This window comes from Desmodus rotundus, chromosome 3, assembly GCF_022682495.2.
Source record: "Desmodus rotundus isolate HL8 chromosome 3, HLdesRot8A.1, whole genome shotgun sequence".
Classification (NCBI taxonomy): Eukaryota; Metazoa; Chordata; class Mammalia; order Chiroptera; family Phyllostomidae; genus Desmodus; species Desmodus rotundus.
Window position 1 is genome coordinate 103,593,747 of NC_071389.1, and position 26,671 is coordinate 103,620,417.

At 35.9% G+C, this 26,671-nt stretch overlaps 1 protein-coding gene across 3 annotated transcripts in view; it reads left to right on the forward strand.

The window, feature by feature from the left end:
* ZMYM2 (zinc finger MYM-type containing 2) overlaps positions 1 to 26,671 on the forward strand; it is a 127,229-nt gene that overhangs the window by 29,302 nt on the left and 71,256 nt on the right. For 2 of the 3 annotated variants that reach the window (XM_024551028.4, XM_053920693.1), the window contains exons 3-5: positions 18,498 to 19,357; positions 24,456 to 24,741; positions 25,941 to 26,106. In XM_024551028.4, coding sequence (XP_024406796.2) covers positions 18,508 to 19,357; positions 24,456 to 24,741; positions 25,941 to 26,106 — 1,302 coding nt within the window. In that variant the 5' untranslated portion in view covers positions 18,498 to 18,507. The remainder of the gene's footprint in view (positions 1 to 18,497; positions 19,358 to 24,455; positions 24,742 to 25,940; positions 26,107 to 26,671) is intronic. The other variant, XM_053920695.1, reaches the window with a different exon arrangement.

The following is a 26,671-nucleotide window of genomic DNA, read 5'->3' on the forward strand; positions in this document are numbered from 1 at the left end:
CTCATTAACATGTACTGACAGTTACTGATTTATGCATTTGCCTTTTAATCAGAAGGAAAAAAAATAGTTATAAGCCAAAAGTGCATCAGTACTGGCTTTATATTGACCTATATAGTTAACTTCACTGTGTTCTTTATTTCAGTGTCTTCAATTTATTCTCTAGTGTGTTTTATTTTTGTCTGAAGGACTGCCTTTATCATTTCATGTTGGGTAGGTCTGCAGTAATGAACTCACTCTGATTTTGTTTATCTAGAAATGTCTTAATTTCTCAGGAATTTTTTGCAGGATATGTAATTATTGTTTGACAGATTTTTGTTGTTCATGGCTTTAAATATGACATCCAATTATCTTTTGGCTTTTATGGTTCCTGAATAGAAATAAGCTGATTATTTGGCTTGGAGTTTGTTGAGTTTCTTGGATATGTGTATTCATGTTCATATTGGAGTATTCATGTATTGTTATTTTTATCAGTTATTCATTTATTTAATCCTGCCCTGAGGACACTTTTTCATTGCTTTTCGAGAGAGAGGAAGGGAGAAGAGAGAAAAGCATAGAGAGAAACATCAGTGTGAGAGAAACATGGATTGGTTGCTTCCCTCATGCGCCTGGACTGGTGATTGAACCTGCAACCTAGGCATGTGCCCTGACTAGGAATAGAACCCACAACCTTTTGTTTATGGGACGATGCTCCAACCAACTGAGCCACACTGGCTAGGGCTTAGTTTATTATTTTTTAAAATACTTTTACCTGTCCCTTTCTTTTTCTATGATACATATGTTGGTATACTTGGTATTTTATAGATTTTCAGGTTCTGTTCATTTTGCTTCATTTTTTTCCCTGCATGTCAGTTTGAATAATTTAAATTATTCTGTTTTCAGTTTATACAGTCTTTCTTCTACCTGCTCAAAGCTGATGTTGATCTTTTTGATTAAATTTTAATTTGTTACTGTATTTTTTTATCGCCAGAATGGTTTTTACTTTTTACAATTTGTATGTTTATTCATGTTCTCATATTGTTCATACATTTTCTGATTTCCTTCCGTTCTTTTTTTTTTAAGCGATTTTATTTATTTATTTTTAGAGAGAGGAGAAAGGAGGGAGAAAGAAAGGGAGCGAAACATCATTGTGTGGTTGCCTCTCAAGTGCCCCCTATGCAACCCAAGCATGTGCCCTGACTGGGGATTGAACTGGCGACCCTTTGGTCTCGCAGCCGGTGCTCAGTCCACTGAGCTACACCATCCAGGGCTGATTTCCTTTAGTTCTTGGTTCATGCTTTCCTTTAGCTCTTTGACTATATTTAAGAGTTTTAATTTAATGACTTTGACTAGTTATTCCTAGGAATTGTTTCTGTGAAATTCTTTTATTCCTGTGAATTAGGTATACCTTTTTCTTTGTGAGTATGTTATGTGTGAGTCTGCATTATGATATTCCCAGTCTTCACAGATTGATGGTTTTTACTTTTTGAGGGATGGAGCCTTACAGTTTTTACTTTCCTAAGCTTTTTTTTTTTTTTGCAAAGTGTGTATTTCTTGTTGTTTATGGTCATTGAATTTCTATTATCCCAGTGGTGAGTTAGGGACCTGACAAAAATTTTCTCAAATGTCTGGACGAGCAATAAAAAAAATAATGAAAGAAAAGATTGTGTCTCATTAAATCTGAAAGATACCTCCAGGAAAGTTCTTGGTGCCCAGAGGCTGAAATCAAGAGAAGTATCAGACCACACTATAAACACAATCCCAAATTTTGTTGGAAGTTCCTCACTGGCACTCTTGTGTCCAGGCAGACCCTCCAGGAGTGCAGGATGCTATTCCTGTGGCAAAGTTGGGGTGAGGAATGGGGCATGGTCACTAGTTGCTCACTTAAGTTTGATTAGCAACCTCTTTTTTCAAGCTCCCCTCTGTTTGCTTTAAGTGTCCAAGCAGGTTCCAGAGATTCAAAATAGTTGGTTTCAGTCATTCTGTCCAACTGACTGGTCAGTTCTTTGGGTGGAGGGACCCATACCTAGAGCTTCCCACTCTGCCATTTTGTGTGACATCTGTCTTCATCTGATTTTTATGTCATACTTACAAGGACCTTTTGCCTTATTCCTCTGATAATTACAATATATTGATCAGGATACTTCCTACCTTAACTACATTTGTAATCTGTAGTGTAGCTTTATTTGTAATTTGGGCATTTCAAATTTTTTTTTACTTTGTGTTCAGAGTGTACTTTTCTGAGGTCTGCTAAGTCAGAATGAATACATGCTCATCTACCTTCCCTGTTCCAAATTTTGGTGCTGTTGAATTCTTTCTTGTTCGGCCTGTCTTTGTGGGTTTGTCTTATTTCTTTTTTAATCTCCTTATTTAATTGATTTTGTTCTTATTTTATTTATTTTTTAAATACATTTCATTGATTATGCTTTTACAGTTGTCCCATTTTCCCCCTCTTTGTTTCCCTCCACCTAGTACTGCCCATTCCCACCAGCAATTCTCCCCCTCCCCCTTAGTTCATTTCCATGGGTCAAGCCTATAAGTTCTTTGACTGCTCCATTTCCTGTACTGTTTTTAACATTCCCCTGCCTATTCTGTACCTACCAATTTGTAGTTCTCAATCCCCACACCTTTTATCCCGTTTTCCCCCTTACCCCCATCTATATCTTATAGATATAGGTGATCTCCATATGTATAATACTGTGTCTGTTCCGCTTGTTTGCTTAGTTTGCTTTTTAGATTCAGGTGTTGATAGTTGTGAATTTAATGCCATTTTAATGTTCATAGTTTTGATCTTATTCTTTTTTGTAAATAACTCCCTTTAATATTTTATGTAATAATGGCTTGGTGATGATGACCTCCTTTAGCTTTCTTTGTCTGTGAAGCACTTTATCTGTCCTATTCTAAATGATAGCTTTGCTGGATAGAGTAATCTTGGTTGTAGGTCCTTGTTTTTCATGACTTTGAATACTTCTTGTCAGTCCTTTCTAGCCTGTGAAGTTTCTTTGGAGAAATCAGTTGACAGTCTTGTGGAAACTCCTCTGTACATAACTATTGGCTTTTCTCTTCCTACTTTTAAGATTCTCTCTTTATGTTTAACCTTTGGCATTTGAATTATGATGTGTCTTGGTGTGGGCCTCTTTGGGTCCATCTTCTTTGGGACTCTGTGCTTCCTGGACTTGCATGTGTATTTCCTTCACCAAATTAGGGAAGTTTTCTTCCATTACTTTTTCAAATAACTTTTAAGTTCTTGCTCTTTCTCTTCTCATTGTGGCACCCCTATAATTTGCATTTGTTGTTGTTGAAAGTTGCCCAGAGGCTCCTTAGGCTATCCTAGTTTTTTTTGAATTCTTTTTTCTTTTTGCTGTTCTGATTGTTTTTTTTCTTCTTATGTTCCAAATCATTGATTTGATGCTGGGCTTCATTCACTCCACTGTTGATTCCCTGTAAATTTTTCTTTATTTCATTTAGCGTAAACTTCATTTCTGCCTGGGTCTTTTTGATGTTGTTGAGGTACCCAATGAGTTCCTTGAGCATCCTAATAACCAGTGTTTTGATCTCTGCATCTGATAGATTGCTCATCTCCCTTTTGTGTAGTTCTTTTTTAGAATTCTGTTCTTTCATTGGGGCCATATTTCTTTGTCTCCTCATTTGGGCAGCCTCCGTGTTTGATTCTATGTATTAGGTAGAGCTGCTTTGAGTCCCCGTCTTGGTAGTGTGTCCTAATGTAGAAAAGTGCACTCTTAAGTGGGATGGAACGGAGCCTTAGGTAATCGCCAGGGTAGGGCTACCCGTGTGAACCAGGTTGATGGAGTCTCAGATATGGTGGCTCTGTGTGGCAAAGGGCTTAGAAAGGGAACAGTGGCTGCTGCCTGGCCTCTGGTGTTGTGCCCAGGAGGACGCTGTCCCCTGATACTCGCCCTGATGGCAGACACTTCAGTTTCTCCCTGTATGCCACCGGTCCCTTCAAGCTGTTGCCCTGGTGCTAGGCCCAGAAGTAGTGAGGCTGAGTATGTCCTAAATCCATCCTGGGTCCTTTAAGAGGAGACTCATGATAATCCCTCAGTTTCTTAGGCTGCCCCAATCCCCACTGGTTTTTATAGCCAGAAGTTACGGGGACTTATTTTTCTGGCAGTGGAACCCTGGGCTGGGTGGTTTGGTGTGGGGCTGGGATCCCTCCTCCCTATGGAGATATCCCTCCCAATTTTTGTGTACCACACATGGGTGTGGGACCAGCCTGTTCTGGTCTCCACCCCTCCTACCTGTCTGAATGAATATAACTTCTTTAATTCTTGGCTGTTGGACTTCTGTACAGTTCGATTTTTTGACGGTTTTGAGTGATAGCTGTGTTCTAGTTTAGTTGTAATTTTTGCTGTGGTTGTATGAGGAGAGTGAGCCATGTTTACTTTCACCTCCTCTTGACCGGAAGTCTTAGCTGACTTTTGGATAACAAAATTTTATATCTGTTTCCAATTGGCTATTCAGTTAATTTAATATTAATTGCTACATATTGATTTTTAGTATCACTACCTCACTGTAGTAGCATTTCAGGTAAATTATTTGGGTCTTTGACGTAAAGAATAATATAATTTTGCATAGATACACAATTTTTCTTATTTCACATTTTTATAGCTTTGTTTTTCATAACATTTAATTGGCTGGTACTTCCAGAATGGTGCTATGCAGAAATGTTAAAGAATATACTTATCTTTATGTTTTTCCCTTTTTATTTTTAAATAACAGTTGATGTACAATATTAATAGTTTTAGATGTACAACCTTGTGATTAGACAGAAGTGATCAGCCTGATAAATGTAGTACCCATGCTATACCATACATAGTTATTACAATATTATTGACTATATTCCCTATGCTGTACTTTCCATCCCTGTGACCAATCTGTAACTACCAATCTGTCCTTCTAAATCCTTTCATCTTTGTCACCCATCCCTCCAACCTCTCTCCCCTTTGGCAACCCTCAGAATGTTCTCTATGAGTCTGTTTCTGTTCTGATTATTTGTTTACTTTCTTTTTTGATTCCACATTTAAGTGAAATCATCTGGCATTTGTCATTCTCTGTCTGACTTATTTCATTTAGCATGATACCTTTTAGGTCCATATATGTTGCTAAAGATGGCAAGATTTCATTCTTTTTTAGTGATTGAATCATTTCATTGTGTGTGTGTGTGTGTGTGTGTATACACACCCCAAATTCTTTATCCATTTATCTATTGATGGACACTTAGGTTACTTTTATATCTTGGGTATTGTAAATAAAGCTGCCATAAACATGGATGTATATATCTTTTGTAATTTAATGTGTTGAATTTCTTCAGGTAAATACCCAGAAGTGGAGTTGCTGCGTACTTCCTTGTCTGTTGTTAGTCTTTGTTTTAAAGTTTATCTGGTGTAAGTATTTCTACCCCAGCTTTTGGTTTCACATCCATTTATTTTTTGAAATTCTAAGAAAAACCTGGAGAACTATTTTTATATCTTACTTAAGGGAAAATTGAAGCTCAGAGCAGTGAAGTTATTTGCCCAGTGTTTGATAGCTAATTAGAATTGACTTGATGTAGAAAAGTGGTTAAATGGAATAGATTTTATATGGGTAATGTAGGAGTGGTCAACTTTTAATTGGATTGTCTTTTTTGTATGGGACTAGATAAGTGTTTGTTGGTTGAAACATATTGTCAGTGATATAGAGAAGTGACCATATTTATTTCCAGTGTAGGATTTGAAAATAGCTGATATAAGTTGAGTTGCTATAGTGTTTTGAGAGGTGGATTATTGCAGAGAACTGTGTGATAAGGAAAATCTGATATACTGCTCCCTCCACTGTTTTCTTCTGAGAAGAGTCTGTTGTGAAGTCAGTTCTAGCTTTTCTGTCTGAGAAATTGTCATTTTTTGTTTTATAGAAGCTAAAACATAGAAAGGATTCAGAGAACTCATGCATTAAAAGTTGGTGCATTTTGTAACAGTACCTTTATGCCTCATTCCTCTGAAAATTAAGTTGATGGGGATACTTCTTACCTTGTAGCAAATGAATGTTAACTACAAGTTCAACTACTATTTTTTTATTACACTTTACATTCAACATTGTTTTGTGTTAGTTTCAGGTGTGCAGCACAGTGGCCAGCCATACATATCAAAAAATGCTCCTCCCCTGCCCCAAGCCCGCACATTTCCAGCACCCACCTGGCATCCTACACAGTCAACATAATATTATTGACTATGTTCCCTATGTTGTACTTCACATCCCCATGACTATTTTGTAACTGCCAATTTGTACTTAAATTTTTTTTGTTTTATTTATTGATTTTAGACAGAGGAAGGGAATGGGGGGGAGAAACATCAATTTGTTGTTCCATTTATTTATTCATTCATTGGTTGATTCTTATGTGTGTTCTGACTGGGGATCCCATCTGCAATCTTGGCATATTAGGACCATTCTGTAACCAACTGAGCTACCTGGCCAGGGCACCAATTTATACTTCTTAATCCCTTCACCTTTTTTACACAGTCTCTCACTCCCTATCCCCTTTAGCATCCTTCAGTCTGTTCTCTGTATCTACTAGTCTTGCTTTCAGTTTTGTTTGTTTGTTTTATAGATTACACATGTAAGTAAACTCATAATGGTATTTGTTATTCTCTAATTCAGTTAGCATATTATTCTCTAGGGTCCATCCATACAGTCATAAATGGTAATATTTCATTTTTTAATGGCTGAGTAATATTCATTATATATGTATATGTACCACCACTTGTTTATTCACTTGTCTACTGAAATGTGTTTGGGTTGCTTCCATATCCTGGCTATTGTGAATAATGCTGCAATGAACATAGAGGTACATAAATTCTTTTGAATTAGTATTTTGGGTTTCTTTGGATATATACACAGAAGTGGAATAACTGGGTCATAAGGTAGTTGCATTTTTAATTGTTTGAGGAACCTCCATACTGTTTTTCACAGTGGCTGCACCAGTCTGCCTTCTCACCAACAGTGCACAACAGACCCATTTGCTCCACATCCTCTCCAACATTTGTTGTTGATGTATTGATGATAGGCCTTCTGATAAGTGTGAGGTGCTATCTCATTATGGTTTTAATTTGCATTTCTGTGAAGATTAGTCATGTTGATTAGTGTTGGGTCCTCTGCCCAGTTTTTAATTGGATTTTTTTGGGTGTTGTATGAGTTTTTAAGTAAATTTTTGTTATTAACCGCTTATCAGATGTATTATTGGCAAATATCCTCCCTAATATAGTAGGTTGTCTTTACATTATGTTGATGGTTTCCTTTGCTGTGCAAAAACTTTTCGTTTGATTTAGTCTAATTTGTTTATTTTTTTCTTTTGTTTCCTTTGCCTGAGGAGATAACATCAGCAAAAATATTACTAAGAGAAATGTCAGGAATTTTATTGCTTGTGTTTTCTTCTAGGAATTTTATGGTTTCAAGTCTTACATATTAGTTTTTAATCCATTTTGGATTTATTCTTGTATGTGGTGCAAGAATAGTTTCATATTACTTGCATGTAACTGGTCAGTTTTTGAACACCATTAATTGAGTAGATTGTCTTTACCCCATTGTATATTTTGCCTACTTTGTCAAATAGGAATTGACCAGGCCTGGCCAGTCTGACTCAGTTGGTTGGAGTGTCATTTTGTACAACAAAAGGTTTGGAGTTTGATTCCTGCTCAGGGCATATACCTAAATTGTGGCTTCAGTCCCCTCTTGGGGAGTCTGCGGGAGGTAATCAGTCAATGTATCTCTCTGACATCAGTGTCTTTCTCTCTCTCCCCTTTCTTCTCTCTCTAATACCAATAAATATATTTTAAAAAAAGAAAAAATTAATTGACCATATAGGCCTGGGTTAATTTCTGGGCTTCCTGTTCTGTTCCATTGGTCTATATGTTGTTTTTATGCCAGTGGCATGCTGTTTTGATCACTATAGCTTTGTATAGTTTAGTATCAGGTATTGTGATTCCACCAACTTTCCTCTTTCTCAAGATTGCTGTGGCTAATTGAGGTCTTTTGTGACTCCATATAAATTTTTGGATTATTTTTTTAGTTCTGTGAAAAACACAATTGGTACTTTGATAGGAATTACGTTGAACCCGTAGATTGCTTTGAGTAGTATGGACATTTTAATGATGTTAATTCTTTATATCCGTGAACATTTTATGTGCTTCCATTTATTTGTATCTTCTTCAGTTTCTTTTTTTAGTGTCTTATACTTTTCTGAATTAGAGATATTTTACTGTCTTGTTTAAATTTATTTCTAGGTATTTTTTGATGCAATTGTAAATGGATTGTTTTCTTGGTTTCCCTTTCTGATTGTTCATTATTGGTATGTAAAAATGCAGCCAATTTCTGAATATTTATTTTGTATCCTGCTACTTTACTGAATTCATTTATCAGTATTAGTATTTTTGTGGAATCATTAGGGTTGTCTATAACTCACAAGGGGTATCCAACCTTTTGGCATCTCTGCGCCACACTGGAAGTAGAATAGTTGTTTTGAGCCACACATTAAATATAGTGCAATGTGTAATCACAAAAAAATCTCAATGTTTTAAGTAAATTTATGATTTTGTGATGAGCCGCATTTGCAGCCATCCTGGGCTGCATGTGGCCCATGGGCCTCAGGTTGGACACCCCATATAGTATCATGTCCTGTCACATGCTTTTCCTGCATCTGTTGATATTATCCTATGATTTTTGTCTTTGTGTTAATGTTGTGTATCATGTTAATTAATTTGCAAATACTGTACCAACCATGCATCCTAGGAATAAATCCCACTTGATCATGAGGTGTATGATCTTTTTAATGTATTTATGAATTTGGTTTGCAAATGTTTTGTTAAAGTTTTTTACACCTGTGTTCATCAGTGATACTGGCCTATAATTTTCTTTCTTTATAGAGTCTTTTTTTGACTTAATTTTTTAATTTTTATTTTTTAAATTACTTTATTGTTGTTCAATTACAGTTGTCTGCATTACTTCCCACCCCAGTATAGAATCTTTATCTTGTTTTGAAACCAGGATGATGCTGGGCTTGTAAAATGAATGTGGGAGTTTTACATCCTCTTGAATTTTTTGAATCGTTTGAGAAGGATAGGTGTTAATTCTTTGAATGCTTGGTTAAATTCACCTGTGATATCATTTGTTCCAGGACTTTTGTTTATTGGTATTTTTTTGACTACTACTTTCATTTTGTTGGTTGTTATTGGTCTGTTCAGATTGTCTTTCTTATTTATCCATTCTTGGAATGCTGTATATTTCTAGGCGATTATTTATTTCAGGTTGTCTTAACTTGTTGGCATGTAGTTGTTCGTAGTGTTTTCTTATTATTTTAAGAAGTAATGATGTTGTTGCTCTGATGCCTGTTGTCACTTCTTTTCCTCCATCCCTTATTTTATTTATGTGGGCCCTGTCTTTTTTGTTTTTGATACATTATGGTTAAAGTTTTATCATTAGAAAAAATAAAATAAAAATAAGTTAAAAAAAGAAAAATGTTTCATCAATCTTGTTTATCTTTTTAAAGAACTAGCTCTTTGTTTTATTGACCTTTTGTATTGTTTTTTTAGATTATTTCTGCTCTGGCCTTTATTTCCTTTCTTTTATTAACTTAGGGCTTTGTTGTTCTTTTTTTAGTTTGTTTAGGTGTATAGTTATATTGTTTATTTTAGATTTATCTTGTTTCCTGTGGTAGGTAATATTGTCTGAATTTTCACTCTTGGGACTGCTTTTGCTGTGTCCCATAGGCTTGAGTTTTCATTATTTGTCTGAAGTATTGTTTTTTTTAAGATTTTTATTTATTTACTTTTAGAGAGAGGGGAAGGGAGGGAGAAAGAGAGGGAGAGAAACATCAGTGTGCAATAGATACATTGAACAGTTGCCTCTTGCATGCCTCCACGTGGGGACCTGGCCCACAACACAGGCATGTGCCTTGACTGAGGGTGGAACCTGGGATCTAGAGGTTCTCAGACTGGTGCTGAATGCAATGAGCCATACTAGCTAGAGCTTTTATGTTTAATCCTCATCTGAGGACATGCTTATTGATTTTATAGAGGGGGGGAGAAAGGAGGAGAGAGAGAGGGAGAGAACCATCAGTGTGAGGGAGAAGCATCAATCGGTTGCCTCTAGCACTTTCCCTGACTGGGGTTTGAACCTGTGGCCTTTTGGTTACGGGATGACCCTCCAGCCTACTAAGAAGTATTGGCCAGGGCATCTCAGTGTTATCTTTTGATTTATTCCTTGATCTTACTGTTAACATATTCGTTGTTTAGCAACATATTATTTCGCTTCCATGTGTTTGTATGTTTTTCTCTCTTTCTCTTGTAATTTATTTCCAGTTTCATAACATTGTGGTCAGAGAAGATTTGTGATAATGATTTCAATCTTCTTAAATCATTTGAGACTTGTTTTGTGGCCTAACGTGGTCGATCTATCCTGGAAAATATTTCATGTGCACTTGAAAAGAATGTATATTTTGCTGCTCTGGGGTGGTGTAAATGTATCAATTAAATCCATCAGGTCTCACATGTCATGTAAGGCTGCTATTTCCTTTTGATTTTCATTTTGGAAGATTTATCCAGTGATTTCAATGGGGTGCTAAAGTCCTCTACTAGGACTATACTACTGTCAATCTCTTTGTTTTTGTCCATTTATATTTGTTTTATATACTTAGGTGCTTGTATGTTGGATGTATACATTTTTACAAGAGTTACATCATTTTGATGGATTGATTCCTTTATCATGATATAATGGCCTTTTTGTCTTTAATTATAGCCTTTGTTTTAAAGTCTGTTTTCTCTGAAAAATATATTTCTACTACAGTTTTTTTTTTTCATTTGCATGAAATATCTGTCTTCAACCTTTTACTTTCAGTCTGTGTCTTTTGTTCTGAGGAGCGTCTCTAGCATAGATATGTATCTTGTTTTCTTGTCCATTCATCTATCCTATATCTTTTGATTAGAGCATTTAATCCTTTTACATTTAATGTGATTCTTGGGAGGTACGTATTTATTGCCATTTCATTAACTTAAAAAATATTTTTGAATGTATTCATTGATTTGAGAGAGAGAGAGAGAGAGAGAGAGAAACATTGTGAGAGAGAAACCCATTGGTTGCCTCCTATACACTCCTGGAACAGGGATTGAACCTGCAACCTAGGTATGTGCCCTGACCTGGAATCAAATCCCTCCCTTTGGTTGTACAGGATGACAATCCAAGCAACTGAGCCACACTGGCCAGGGCGCCATTTTATTCTTTAATTATTAAGTTTCTTTTTTGTTTTTTCTTTCTTCTTGAACAAGAAGGAACAAGTTCCTTTAACATTTCTTGTTTTTGGTGGTATTGAGCTCCTTTAACTTTTCTTTACTGGAAAGCTATTTATTTGACTTTGAATTTTAAATGGTACCCTTGCTTGGTAAAGTACTCTTGGTTGTAGGTCCTTGCTTTTCATCACTTTTAAGTATATTGTACCAATTTTTTTGCTTGAAATGTTTCTGTTGCAAATCAGCTGACAGTCTGATGGGACCTCTTGCTTCTTTAAGATTCCGTCTTTGTCTTTAACCTTTTCCATTTTAATTATGATGTGTTTTAGTGCGGGCCTCTTCGGGTTCATCTTGTTTGGGACTCTGAGCTTCCTGGACTTCTATGTCTTTTTTCCTTCACCAGGTTAGAGAAGTTGAATATTTCATACCAGTCCCCTCTGTCTTGAAATATTTCTGTCAACAAATCGGCTGACAGTATTATTGGATCCCCTGAGAAGATAAGTAGCTGCCTTCCTCTTGCTACTTTTAAAATTCTTTGTGTGTAACCTTTGCCATTTTAATTATGATGTATCTTGATGTGGGACTCTTTGGGTTCATATTATTTGGGACTCTCTGCATTACTGTTGTGTTTTTTTATTCCAGGTTAAGAAAATTTTCAGTCATTATTTCTTCAAATAGGTTCTTAGTCCCTTGCTCTCTCTCTTCTACCTGGCTCCCCTATGATATGGATGTTGTTATGCTTAATGTCTCAAAAGTTTTAAAAAGTTCTTCTTTTTTTCTTTTTTTCTGCTGATTGGATGTTTTTGCTAACTGGTTTTCCAAATTGCTGATTTGATCCTCTGCTTTATCTAACCTACTATCAATTCCTTCTTGTGTATTCTTCATTTCAGATATTATATTCTTCATTTTTTGACTTGTCCTTTTTTATAATTTTTATGTGATTTTTTATGTTTATTATTTTGTTGTTTAAATTCTTGCTGAGTTCATTCTTCCTTTAAGGATTTTTTCTGTTCTTTCATTTGGGGCATGTTTCTCTGTCTTCTAGTTTGGCTGCCTCTCTGTGTTTGTTTCTGTGTATTAGGTAGATCTGTTATCTTTGCTAGTTTTGGTAGGGTGGCCTTATGTAGTAGGTGTCTTGTGGGGCTCAGTGGCAAAGTCTCCCTGATGATCTATGCTAGATGCTTCATTTATTTTTTAAATCCCCTTTTAGCCTGTCACTTTGATTTGGTATTTATGTCTTTCATACATGTATATTTTAAATATTGATTGGGTTATTTGTTTTATTGAATGGCTACAGTCTTTTTTTTAATTAATAAAAACTTTACTGCCCTGACTGTTGTGGCTCAGTTGATTGAGCATTGTCCCAAAAAGCAAAAGGTTGCTGGTTTGATTCCAAGTGGGGCACATGCCTGGGTTGTGGGTTCACTTTTCACCCAGTCAGTATGTGTACTCCCAGGCAACTGATTGGTGTTTAACTCGCACATTGATGTTTCTCTCCCTTTCTTTCTTTCTCCCTCCCTTTCTTTCTCTCTAAAAATTAAAAAAAAAAACCCTTAAAAAATAAGAGCTTTGCTATATTTTTGTTTAATACTTACTTACATATACATAGTACTTATGAATATTCAAATTATGACCTACTACTTCATTTGTTTTAAATCCCTTGATTTATTTATAATATGGTGTTGGAGGAGGGCTGTGTGGATACTCGCCCCGGTCAGAAAGCTGAACCAGTGGGTTTTAGGGCAAATTAAGCCTGAAATGTTGCTGGAGGCAAAAGTGATAAAACTGATGCTGCCTTACTTGGAACACATCACTAGAAGGCTGGGTTCTTTGGAAAAGACAGTAGTACTGGGAAAAATAGAAGGCAGCAGGAAAAGAGGAATACCAAATATGAGGCAGGTTGACTCCATGAAAGAAGTTGCAGGCATGACTTCACAGGAGCTTAGAAAGGACTGCTGAGGACAGGACATTGTGGAGATCATATATGGTCGCCAGGAGTTGGAGCCAACTCTGGTATGTAACACACACCACTTCCTGGCCGTGGTTTTGGGCAGCTTGTTTTTGAGGGCTTTTTTTTTTTTTTGGTTAAATCTATGAAGGGAAGATGATTTTACTTCATGGGGTTGCTTTAATGTATAACTGACATGAATATTTGGTCATCATTAAAAATTTATTATTGAATGAATATTTTTAATTAAAACATTTTAATTGAGTTATGAAAAATTTGAATTAAATGTTATTCAGCATATTTATACTTTTAAAACTTTCTGTAGTGGTCATGTTAAAAATTTTTTCATATTTTCTTAACATTATGTGATGGCCTTATGAAGGTTCCCCTAGCTACAGGGGTGTCAAACTCATTTTCACCAGGGGCCACATCAGCCTCGCGGTTGCCTTCAAAGGGCCGAATGTAATTTTAGGACTCTATACATGTAACTACTCCTTAACAGTTAAGTGAGAGCTCAGCACGGCCACCGGGTAGAAACTAGGTGCCGGGGATAAAGCAAGGTGGAGGGCTGGATTCTGCCTGCGGGCCTTGTTTTTGCCACCTGTGCCTAGCATATGCTATTATTGTTTTACCTTAAAGAAATCTTTCTTAGTAAGAAGCTTAATGTAATGTGTATATATTTTATTGTTTGAAAATATACTTAAAATGTCTTAGTGTATGGAGTGGAAATTGATAGATGTTTTGGTAAAGCACATGGTCACCCCTTAAATTTTTAAACAGAGTTACCCATTTTTTAAAAGCAGGTATAAGTGTCTCTTTTGTAACTTTACAATATTAGCATGCCTTCCTTCTGACACAATAACAGATTTTGCTTGTTCTAAGACAGATGAAGATTGCTTTTGGAATTAAGCTTTTTGTACACAGTGTTTGAGTCCTGAGGTTGTATGTAGCACCTTTCAAAACTAATGGGTTCGACCTACTGTTTTATGATAGAGAAAAGTTTATACTGTATTTTGCCATGTATAATGCTCACTTTTTTGGCCCATATTTTAGAGGGAAAAATAAGGATGCGTATTATACTTACCATGGGTATAGTAAGGAGACATAATAATCCTGTGTATAATGCTCACCAGAACATGGGTGCTCATTATACATGGGGGTGCATTATGCACCTCAGAATACAGTGTCTGTTGTATTTAACCCAAAGGGGTTATTGTCACAGATAAATGAAAATAAAACAAAACCTTTACTCTAAAATGCTGTATAAGTTATGGAATACATGCCATTTTGAAATGAATTGGATATGGTGGTCTCTAGATACTGGAACCTGGTTTAACCAGGATGCTTAATGGTTAAAGAGTAACACAGTATGTATAAAATAAGGGACTAGATTGTAAACCTTGACAATTAAATAATGATGTTACTTAAAAATGAGTGGTTGTTAATATATTAGTTTTTGCCTTCTGGCCTTTCAGTAAATATCTGGGACAAAGACATTTCCCATGTAGCAAATGGGTGCTTACTCTGTGCCCAGGGACTGTTTTAGGGTCTAGGATAGTATTCAATCAGGAGGAAAGTTATTTATGGTCTATTCAGTGTTCCATAAAAAAATTGGCATACCCTCATTTAATGTCTGTGAAAAGTGGTTATTCTGTGTCTCTCGTATCCAGAGAATGATAATCACTTATCTTCAGCGCTTGGTCAGCTTTATGTAATCTCTCTTTTTTCCCCCCATTATTCATTCAGGTGCTTAAGGTGCCTGAAATTCTTTATTGATTAATGTGAGAACCTAAGGGCAACTTGTTGAAACCTCCCTGACCCTTCCAGCAAAGTATTTCGTCAATACGATGTGATTCTTCCAGGGAAATTTTTATATTTTACTCCCCATGAATTTACATAAAAATATATGTACTTTAGGAAAAATACAGTGTGTATGTATACATGGATTTTGGGGAAATGCATAATGTAGTGTTCTGTAACTTTTTCAGCCTACAGTATGTATATCTGTAGATCATTTCATGTCAGTAGGCTCTAATTTTCAAAATCCCTAACCCTAATCTGTTTTCCTTTAGTCTCCCATTACCACCCTCGTTTCAGCCCTCATCCTCTCTCACCTGGACCAGTAGCCCTCCTGTTTTTTCTTTGCCTCTTACAATACATTTCCCATGTAGCAGTCATAATTATATATTCAAAACATATGTGAGCCCTGGCCAGGTGGCTCAGTTGGTTGGAGCATCGTCCCATACACCAAAAAGGGTGAAGCTTCAATTCCTGGTCAGGGCACATACTTAAGTTGCAGGTTCTCTCTCTCCAGTCAGGATGCGTGTGGGAGGCAACTAATTGATGTTTCTCTTTCTCAGTGATGTTTCTCTCCCTCTTTCTGCCTTCCTCTCTCTAAAATAAATCAATAAACATGTCCTCAGGTAAGGATTAAAAAACTGAGATTGTGTTAGCCTTTTGGTAAAAACTCTGCATTGTTTCCTGTTACTGTAAAATCTGAACAGTTACCTTTAGAATTCATGATTTCTGATGGCAGGCATGTTTACTTGTTTGGTATATTGATTTTCTAAAGTGCAAAAGACAGGGTCTTGCACATACTAGATGTTCTGTAAATCTTCGTTGACCGCAATCAAGGAATGAATTATTGGCCTTGGTGAGTTGTTGCTCTGTGTTTTTATACTTCATTTCATAGTATTTTTCCTCACCTACCTTGTTCCAGCTACATTGGTCTTTATTCTGTTGCTTGAATTTACCAGCCTCATTCCCTTTACGCTTTTCTTTTTCTTTTTGCAAGAGCTAGAATGCCCTTCCTCCAATTTTTCCACCGTTGGGCCTGTCTTGTTATTTCAGATTTCACTGTAAAGGTCACCTGCTCTCAAAAAGGTCTGACCTCTGATCACCAACATAAAGTAGTTATCTCTAACACTGTACTATTACCACTTAAAAAAAATTTAAATTTAGATTTTTTGAAAGATTTTATTTCCTTTTAGAGAGAGGAGATGGTAGGGAGAAAGAGAGAAACATAAGCATATGAGAGAGATATCAATTGGTTACCTCTCTCACACCACCAACTGTGGACCTGTCCCGCAACCCAGGCATGTGCCCTGACAAAGAATCAAACCTTTTGGTTCGTAGGCTGGTGCTCATTCCACTGAGCCTCACCAGCCAGGGCTAAATTTAGATTTAAAAGTAAGTGAGAAATCATGTTCAAAAATTGAGGAAATGCAACAAAGTAAGCAGTGAACACTTTCTTAATCTCTAGCTCCCATCTGCCGAAGTGGTAATTATATTGATGTGTTCATCCTTCCTGAGGCTCGTTATAACAATATAAGCAAATGACAATATATATGAAGTAGTAAGTGTTCTTAAACCAGTCTTTTTTTTTTTTTTTTTTAAACTGGACTAAGTAGCTTTATTAGAAAAAAGAATTACAAAGGGTTCAAGAGCTGGCATTGGGACTTTTAAACCAGTCTTTAAGACTTGTTATTACCATTGTGTCCTCACCTTCTTAGACAACCTACTGTTTAAAAATGAGTCTGTCTTGCACAAACCAGTTCAAATTCTCATTCATCCCATCTACAATCTATACACCCTTCATTTTTTCACCCTTCTAGTTTTTTCTCCCTGTTCAGTCTCTGAGATTAAGGTGATTCATGTTCAGTGTTCTACCATCTGTGCCCATAACCTTATCTTTTCCATCTGCTCGGGAACTTATTTTCTTTCTTTTCTGGCTCTTTACTGTTAACTCTCTGCTGTCTCTTTTGGCTTTAGTACAACCCTACATCTATATTGGTATTCAGAAAATACTAGTTGAATATAGCAGAATGGTGAAGAGTTGAAACTTTTGAGTTATAAAGACCTGGGTGTGCATTCTAGCTGTGTGGCTTGGGCATGCTAGTTAGCATCTCTAAGCTACAATTTTTTAAAAATTGCTCACCTGAGGACGTGCTTATTGACTTTAGGGAGAGGAAGGAAGGGAGAGAGAGAAGGAGAGAGACATTGATCAGTTGCCTCTTACATACTTCCTGATCAAGGATTGAACCTGCAACCCAGGCATATGTCCTGACTGGGAGTCAAACCTGCAACCTTTCAGTTTTCAGGACGATGCTCCAGCCAACTGAACCGCGCTGGCCAGGGCTAAGCCACAATTTCGTAATCATTAAAATGGGACAAATTTTATAACTATATCAAGGGTTGTTTTGAAGCTGTAACCAAAAAGTGGGTTGTGTTTATTTTCTATTGCTGTTGTAGAAAATTATCAAAAACTTGAGGGTAAACAAGTTTTCTTGAAACAACAGAAATTTTGTCTCACAGTTCTGGAGGTCAGAAGTTGGAAATCAGTGACACTGATCTCACATCAAGGTGTCAGCAGGATTATGCTTCCTTGTGGGGGCTCTTGGGGGAGAATCCACTCCTTGCCTCTTAGTTCTGGTGACTGCCAGCATTCCTTGGCTGTGCCACTCAATTTCCTCTAATGTGCTTCTATGGTCACACCGCCTTCTCTCGCGCTTGTAATCTCCCTCTACCTTTCTTTGATAAAGGGACTTATAATTGCATTTAGGGCCCACCAAGGTAATCTCGTTTTTTAATCCTGAGTCATATCTTCAAAGTCTTTAAAGACCCTTTTTAAAAAAAATAAATAAATAAGGTAATATTTACAGGTTTCCTAGATTAGGATTTGATATCTCTGAGGGCCATTATTCAGAATTATCATAGGTAAAGCACACTTCATAGTGCCCTGCAGGTAAGAATTTAAGCTTTTTGGATAGAGTCAAGAAGGATTTCAGATTCCCAGAAAGATTTAATCATACAGTTAACATGGGAGCTGAGAGTATGAGCAGGGATTTAATTAAAAAAAAAAAAAAGATGAGATAAGGGAAATTAGAGACTAGGCCATACTATTTTATTTACTACAGATGGATAAAGTATAGATCAGGGATTCCTACTGTTAGATTTTGGTTATTTTCCTGCTCAAATGTATGTAAGAGGGTTTATCTGTTTTTAGTTTTAGTTTATAGGGTGAATAGTGTAATGGAAAGGTGCTGGTGGAAGTGGAAATAATGCTAAAAAGTGAATAATTACCTTTTTATATTGCTAGAGGTTCACATGAAATAATTAGTGAGTGAGAGGAGATCACAGAATGGATATCAAACTTTTCCTGGATATTAGATAAGAGTCATTCTCATTTACAATAAAAGAGGAAGTAAGGGTAGTTAAAAAATTATTTCAATTAAGAGTAACATATAAAATGCCATGTACTGACATTTGTATTCTTTTTCTTTTTTCTGTCTCCTTAACAGGTTCCTTGGCATGGACATAGGCTCAGTGGGAGGATTAGAATTGACTGATCAGACTCCTGTTTTATTAGGCAGTACGGCCATGGCAACTAGTCTTACGAATGTTGGAAATTCATTCAGTAGTCCACCTAACCCTTTAGTTTCCAGAACTAATAAATTTCAGAACTCATCAGTAGAAGATGATGATGATGTTGTTTTTATTGAACCTGTTCAAACTCCCCTACCTTCTGCACCAGTGGTAACTGATCAAAGAACCATAACATTTACATCATCAAAAAATGAAGAACTACAAGGAAATGATTCTAAAATTCTTCCTTCCTCAAAAGACTTGGCTTCTCAGAAGGGAAATGTAAGTGAGACAATTGTCATTGATGATGAAGAGGACATGGAAACAAATCAAGGGCAAGAGAAAAATTCTTCCAATTTTATTGAACCTCGGAGACCTCCTGAGACTAACAATAGAACCAATGATGTAGATTTCTCCACTTCCAGTTTTTCAAGAAGTAAGGTAAATGCAGGAATGGGTAATAGTGGCATCACCACAGAACCAGACTCTGAAATTCAGATTGCTAATGTTACAACCTTAGAAACAGGTGTAAACTCTGTGAATGATGGCCAATTAGAAAATACTGACGGGCGAGATATGAACTTAATGATTACGCATGTAACATCACTGCAGAATACGAACTTGGGAGATGTCTCTAACGGACTGCAGTCAAGTAATTTTGGTGTTAATGTACAAACATACACCCCATCTTTAACTTCACAGACCAAGACTGGAGTAGGACCTTTTAATCCTGGTAGAATGAATGTGGCAGGCGATGTATTTCAGAATGGAGAATCTGCAAGTCATCATAGTCCTGGTAAGCTGTGAGTGATCTTCCACCTCATGTAAATGGATTTGAACTTTGGCTGATGCTTTTTCCATTGTAGTAATTGGTGCCACCCTGGTTAGTTTATTCATGTAATATTAACTTTTAAGTTTGAAGTCTTAGCTAATAAGAGATGTGAAACCATATACAGTATTTCTCCACAATTATTAGAAAATCAGAAACTTATGTTTAAAGGATTTAAAAAAATACTCCTTATATTCACTACCACTGAATTCTAACAGTTCGGCATCTTATTTGTCATGTACTTACTTTTTGCTAATATAATTTTAGTTGTATTGTTTTAATGTGTAGAGAACAAAGAGATAAATAGCACACTTAAGGTACAGTATAATAGGGTATAATTGTACTTAGATTTATTTTACTTTCTGTGTTTAATTTTGACTGATTTTAATTTTTACCTATTAGCTTTTTATTGTATTTTTTATATTTGAAGGTTGAAAAAAAGGTTTTCTCTGGACAGCTTTGCTCTTTGAAAACATAAAATTCTAGCTTTCTCATGGCCATATCCCTTTCTCTTTCACCTGCCCCCAGCCCAGTTTGTGTATCTGCATCTATCTCTATATCTCTGTGTCTGTCTTATTCTTTTAGCATTTTAGGCTTATTATCAGCTTTGTCAGCCCAGGAATTGTGGAGAAAATAAGATGATTAAAACCGAGGCAGTGTAGAATGCTTTATGAAATGCTAGTCATTTTTTATTTTATTTTTTTGATTACAAGAGTAATGTCTAGCCCTGGCTGGTGTGGCTCAGTGGATTGAGTGCTGGGCTGCGAACCCAAGGGTTGTTGGTTAGATTCCCAGACAGGGCACATTCCTGGGTTAAGGGCCGTATCCCTAGTGGGGGGTGTGCAAGAGGCAACTACACATCAATGTTTCTCTCCCTCTCTTTCTCCCTCCCTTCCCCTCTCTAAATATAAATAAAATCTTTAAAAAAAAGTAATGTCTAATTCTTAAAGAATGTTTGGAAGATTTTTAATTAAAAAGTGAGGGAGCCTTTACCAGTGTGGTTCAGTTGGTTGAGCATCTTCCTGCAAAGCGAAAGGTTACCAGCTCAATTCCTGGTCAGGGCACATGGCTGTTTTGCTGGCCCATTCCCCAGTTGGGGTGTATGCAAGAGACAATGGATTGATGTTTCTCTTACACATAGATGTTACTCTCCCTTTTATTCTCCCTCCCTTCCCCTCTCTCTAAAAATAAATAAATCTTTTTAAAAAATGAGGGAAAATGTCCCCCATACTAACTAAATATTCATGCTTTAGGTGTCTTTCAGGCTTTTTCCTTTGTATTTTTTAACTTGGTTGAAATGCACCTCTATATAACTTTATTTCCATTTTCTTACATTGTATTTTCTCATATCATTAACATTTCTACACAAAAAGTTTTAATGGCTGCTAATGAATGGGTATGAATTTGGCTTTTCCCATATTTGCTATTGTACATCTATAATGAACATTTTTGTTCAAATTTCTGGTAATTTCTTTAGAGTATATTCTTAGAAATGAAGTTACTGGGTCAAAGGATATTACTGTTCCTGTTCTCCTAGAGATTTTTGGTTTAGAAAACTGCATGGTTAATAGTGGTTTTGAAAGAAATATGTTTATTGCTGAGTTTTGAAAAGTGTTCATGCCTTTGAAGACCCTTTCCCCTGTGTGTGTGTGTGTGTATATGTGTGTATTTATATTTGTAGGGCATTAGTTGCGGAAATATGTTGTCATATTGCTTTCCAGAAAGTTCTTGTCAATTTATACTACTACCAGCTGTGTATTAGAGTGTTTTTCATTGTAACCTGGCAGCTCACATAAATGTTTAAGAAATGATAATGCTCAAATTAGTTTTAAAATGACTATTTTATCTTTTTTATAACTTATAAGTATATTAAAAACATAAGAGTATCAAAAAAAATAATATTCAGTCTCACCATTGAGAGTGGTATATTTAATTTTAGTCTTGAGTGCAGGGGTGTCCAATGCATGCAGCCCAAATGGCTATGACTGTGGTCCAACACAAAACTGTAAATTTACTTAAAACTTTTTTTTATTTTTTGTTCACCAGTTTTTAGTGTTTGTGTGTTTAATGTGGCCCAAGACAACTCTTCTTCTCCCAGAGTGTCTCAGAGACACAAAAAGGTTGGATACTCCTGGATAGTATAGGTATAGTTTTGCAAACTCTCCCCTCCTTCTACTCCTTTAAATACCTAGCAATAAGTTTTGAACTTCTGACCATATTAAAAGTATGTTTGATTTTGTTAATTCTGTAATTAGCTCAGTTCCAGATGATACTATATAGATAACTCTTATGAATATTCTTATGAATATATGTGGGATACATAGTTATTTAGGAATATTGCTGGCTCAAAGGGATATATTATGAGTTGTGTTTCTGTTTACTCATACACAAAGAAATGTAGAATACTCATCAGAAAAACTAAGTATACCTGCTGCTGATGTATTTATGAATTAGCTCTTGTGTTTATGTGCTGTTTTTATTTGTAATAGAGAGTTATAAAATACTGGCTGTGTGTACTGGCTCTTGGACTCATTATACTACTCTTCCATGATGTATCTTGTATAAAGTAGAGGGTATAGATGAAATGATTATTAGTCCCTTGTATTCCTAGAGGTCTTTTGGTAGTGGAGGAGGGGAGGTGAAAATTTGAAAGTAGGGAAAATGTAAGAACTGAAATATGGATAAAAGGAACCATTGCATTATTTATACAGGGCCTAAAAGTAAATTGAAAATAAAAGCACCATTTTATTCAAGGTCAAGTTAACAGATGTTTTTAAGTTTAAATAGGTTCCTTTAAGTATATGAGGTCTGTCCAGAAGGTATCCAGCCATGTAATATGAAAAATGGAGACATTTACTGAAAAAGATACAAGAAACATTGTACATAGGACAATGATGCCTCAGTCCCCTTCAAAGTAGGCACCATGGGACCTCACACAGTTGTAATCACCATCAGCTGCCGCCCTGCTATTTTTTCCAAAATCTAGTTGATGGTCCGAAATCTCTTCCTTTCAAAGGTGATTTTAATTTTGGGAAAAGCCAGAAGTCACAGTGTGCGAAATCTGGGCTGTAAGAGGGCTGAGTCACTTGGGTGATGGGATGTTTTGCCAAAACACTCTGCATGAGCAGGTGTGTTGTCATGATGAAGCTGCTAATCACCGATTGCCCGTAGCTGCAGCCTTATGAATCATCCAAATAGTTTCTGAGGAGGAATGTTCAAGCTTAATGCAAAATATGATGCAGATTCGTTGCTCTACTCAGTCATTTTGAATGCCATGGCCACACATGCTCACTCAATGGTGCCTACCTCCCTCACTGACTAGTAACAGTGAAGTCATCATTGTTCACACATGCACATTCCAGTCCACTCTCCTTGGTTGCCAGGTTACATTGACGTTGCACAAACCATTCTTGTTACATTAACAGTGGCTGGACTTTTTGTGGACAGACCTGATATATGCAAGTGATAAGCCTACAAAATTGAAAATCCTAAGGAGCCAGTATTTGTGTTGCAAAAACCTATTCCTTCTAGCATATGTTCAAACAGTTTTTGATTGAGGCCTCGCAGAAGGTAAAACTGCCAGTTGTTTCAGAGATTTACTTTGTCTTCATTTAGTATTGTTACCCATTTTTAAAACTGTGCAGTTACCCTGATGATGATAGCAGGATAACAAGATTTAGAATGCATTGTTCATTCTGTATATAAAATATATATATTTATTGGTTGGAGGGATTGTGAAATACAGTAAAATTTGAATAGCAGTGTGTATAGCGTGTTGAAACCATTAGGTTGTGGATTAGACAGAAGTAGGAAATTGCTTTCCTCAAATTTTTATAGTAAAGAAGTTTTCCTTTCCTCTGGATATAATTATTTATACTTACTGTGGAAGGAAAATAATGGTTTATCATATAGAAGGGCAGCCTCTTTTATGTATGGAAGTTCAAAATTCAGAAAAAACTAGAAAGGAAAAAATTGTAGCCTAAAAAGTTTCATAATTAAAAAAGATGATGGTTTTGGTAGTGTAATGCGAGGTCTGTAGTACTATATAACTCTATAGTAAGCTAGAGACTGCAGCTAAGTACCAACGCAGCTCACCGTTAAAGGACAGATGAATAACTACACTCCAGTGTTAATGCGACATGTACCTTCAATTCTGTGCTGTGTTCAAACTGTTGACATGGTAGAGCAATATGTTGGATTGGTTACTGTATGTTGGCTTAATGTCATTTCTGTGTAACACTCTAATTTCTTTGCTGTTATGTGGTATAATTAGAGGCTATGGAACTGAATGTACATATGAAAAAACTGGTCTTAAAAACATGTTCTGAATATAATTGTTATAAACTTAAAAAGACCTATTTTATATTTGTCAAAGATTCTGGTTGAAGATTTTATACTTTTATGTTGATATATATGTTTCTTGCTTAAAGTAATATTTTGTGAATTAATTCTTCCTATTTAATAACTAAAGGCTAATATATTTTTTTAAATATTGAGAGGTTAGAGTCATTTTTTTTTAAGATTTAATTTTTTTATTTTTAGAGTGAGGGGAAGAAGGGAGGGAGACAGGAAGAGAAACATCAATGTGTGGTTGCCTCTCATGTGCCCTCGTTGGGGACCTGGCCTGCAACCCAGGCATGTGCCATGACTGGGGATTGAACCAGTGACCCTTTGGTTCACAGGCTGGCACTCAATCCACTGAGCTACACCAGCTAGGGGAAGGCTAATATTTTTTAGTCCTTCCTATATGCTAGTCACTGTGGCTTCTTACATGTATTATCTCATTTAATGTTCAGCATTTATATGATGTTGGTACTATTTCCAGTTTAGAGAAGAGTTAGGTACAGAGTTTAAGTAACTTCCAGGTCTAGTAAGTTATGGAGCCTGAATGTCAATCAGCCATTCTTACTCCAAAACTTCTGTCTGTAACCTCTCTGCTGTGTTGCTGCCTTGTTAATGTCTTATACTTGTACAAAATGGGAAGTTAAAACTCTTTCTCTGATACAAATTTCAGTGTGCGAAAATACTTGTTTCATTACTCTTTCATGTGCATTTTGTTTTTAAGATTCTTGGATTTCCCAGTCAGCCTCATTTCCTCGAAATCAGAAACAGCCAGGGGTGGATTCTTTATCACCAGTGGCCTCGCTTCCTAAACAGATTTTCCAGCCTTCTGCCCAACAGCAACCTACTAAACCAGTTAAAGTCACTTGTGCAAACTGCAAAAAACCTTTACAAAAGGGACAAACAGCTTATCAACGAAAAGGATCTGCTCACCTCTTTTGTTCTACCACCTGCCTTTCCTCCTTCTCTCACAAGCCTGCTCCAAAGAAACTCTGTGTTATGTGTAAAAAGTAAGGTTTACTTTTCAACATAATTCCATATGGTTGAATATAGATGGTATAAAATTTTAGGAAAATTGTTACAGTCTTAGAGATAAATAACCATATTTTCAAAATTGGTAAGTAAGTTGATTGAATCTTAAAGCCAAACTGAAATTTATAATGGTTTTAGAGGGTTCTCTATCAAGCCTAGATGGCTTATGATTAAAAGCCTTTTTATTTGGATGGGCTTTGAGGTCGACCTAATTAATTTTCTCTGTAATTTCTATCTTACTCCTTGAATTTGTAAAAATAAATACTTATTTATATTATTAATTAGGTAAAATTGTTAACTAGTTTATATATGACCAGTTCTGTGTTAAAATAGGTCAAGTTTTATACACATTAAGATTTAAAATTGGCAGGTTTTTGGATTTGATGTGTTTGTTTAAATGTGTTTTGAACATTAAGTTATTGGAATACTCAGTATTTCAACACTCAGATATCAGTTTTTGACAGCCTTGGAGAGGCAGGATGCTCTCTTCTGTGAACTTTTAGGTCTGGCTTCACTGGTTTAAAAATAAGTGGGATATGGTATATTATGTGCAAGGTAAAGCCAGGTGGATTTTCTTGTACCATCTTTTGGAGCAGCCGCAATTTGAAGATATTTTTGATCTCAGAGCTTTAGAAAGGTTGTAGTGTTCTATATGAGTTTAATAAAATCAAATACTGGAACAATTGTTACACACAATTTTAGATTGTGTTAAAGTAGTAGACTTACATGCTGCAATGTAGGATCTTGAAATTGAGAATTAAAGGTAAACTTCAGAGGTTATCAGTAATGTCATTTCTTAACATTTCTAATTGCAGTTAGAGTGTTGTATAGAACGGTAGGTGGGGCTATTTTTATCATGTTCTTATGACTTAGATATCTCATGCTTTCTACTTACCCAAGGAAAGGGAATTGAATAGGTATTGTAATTTTTTTTTTTTTTTTTGGTATTGTAAATTTATACCTCAGTAAATTGGGCCTTGACATTAAACTATATAAATGATAACAGCCATTTTGTTTTTTAAAGTGTTACTAATATCTGAAAGCCTTGTGAAGGAGTTTAAGGATGTATTAGGTAGTGGCAAGGATTTAATAGTATAAAATAGTTTTGTTTCTATAGAAATTAAAAATTTATTTTTTAAAATAGAATTTTACTTTAAGTTGTTTCTCTTATTTTCAGAGATATAACTACAATGAAAGGAACCATTGTTGCTCAAGTGGACTCAAGTGAGTCCTTCCAGGAATTCTGTAGTACGTCTTGTCTGTCTCTCTATGAAGACAAACAGAACCCTAGTAAAGGAGCTCTAAATAAATCAAGATGTACAATTTGTGGTAAACTAACAGAGGTTTGTATTTTTGTGCTTTATCACTTAGTTCTAACTAATGGAAATATATTTAACTTTATTTAACAGTTATACTCTTTTATCAGTTTTATATTTCTTTATAATTTTATAATTTTAAAGAAATATAAAATTGATCTAATAAGTATCCCATTATGTAATCTCATTCTCTTATAGTGAGACTGATTTAGGAAAAATTATAATATGTAATATGAATTGACTTTTTTTCCCTGAGGAGAGGAGCCCCCATAGACAAAACCAGTGCTTAAGCCAATAGAATGACTAAATAAGTAGTAAGACAACAATCTTGCTTAAGAAGTAGAACAGTGGCCCTGGCCAGTGTAGCTCAGTTGGTTGGAGCATTGTTCTGTAACTGAAAGGTTTCGGGTTTGATCCCTCCTCTGGGCACATAAGATCCCTGGCCCATATGATTCCTGTTCTGGGTGTGTACAGGAGGCAACCAATCGATGCTTCTCTCTCACATCCATGTTTTCTCTCTCTCTTTCACTCTAAAAAGCAATGAAGAAATGTCCTTTGGTGAGGATTAAAAAAAAAAAGAATGAAAAAAATA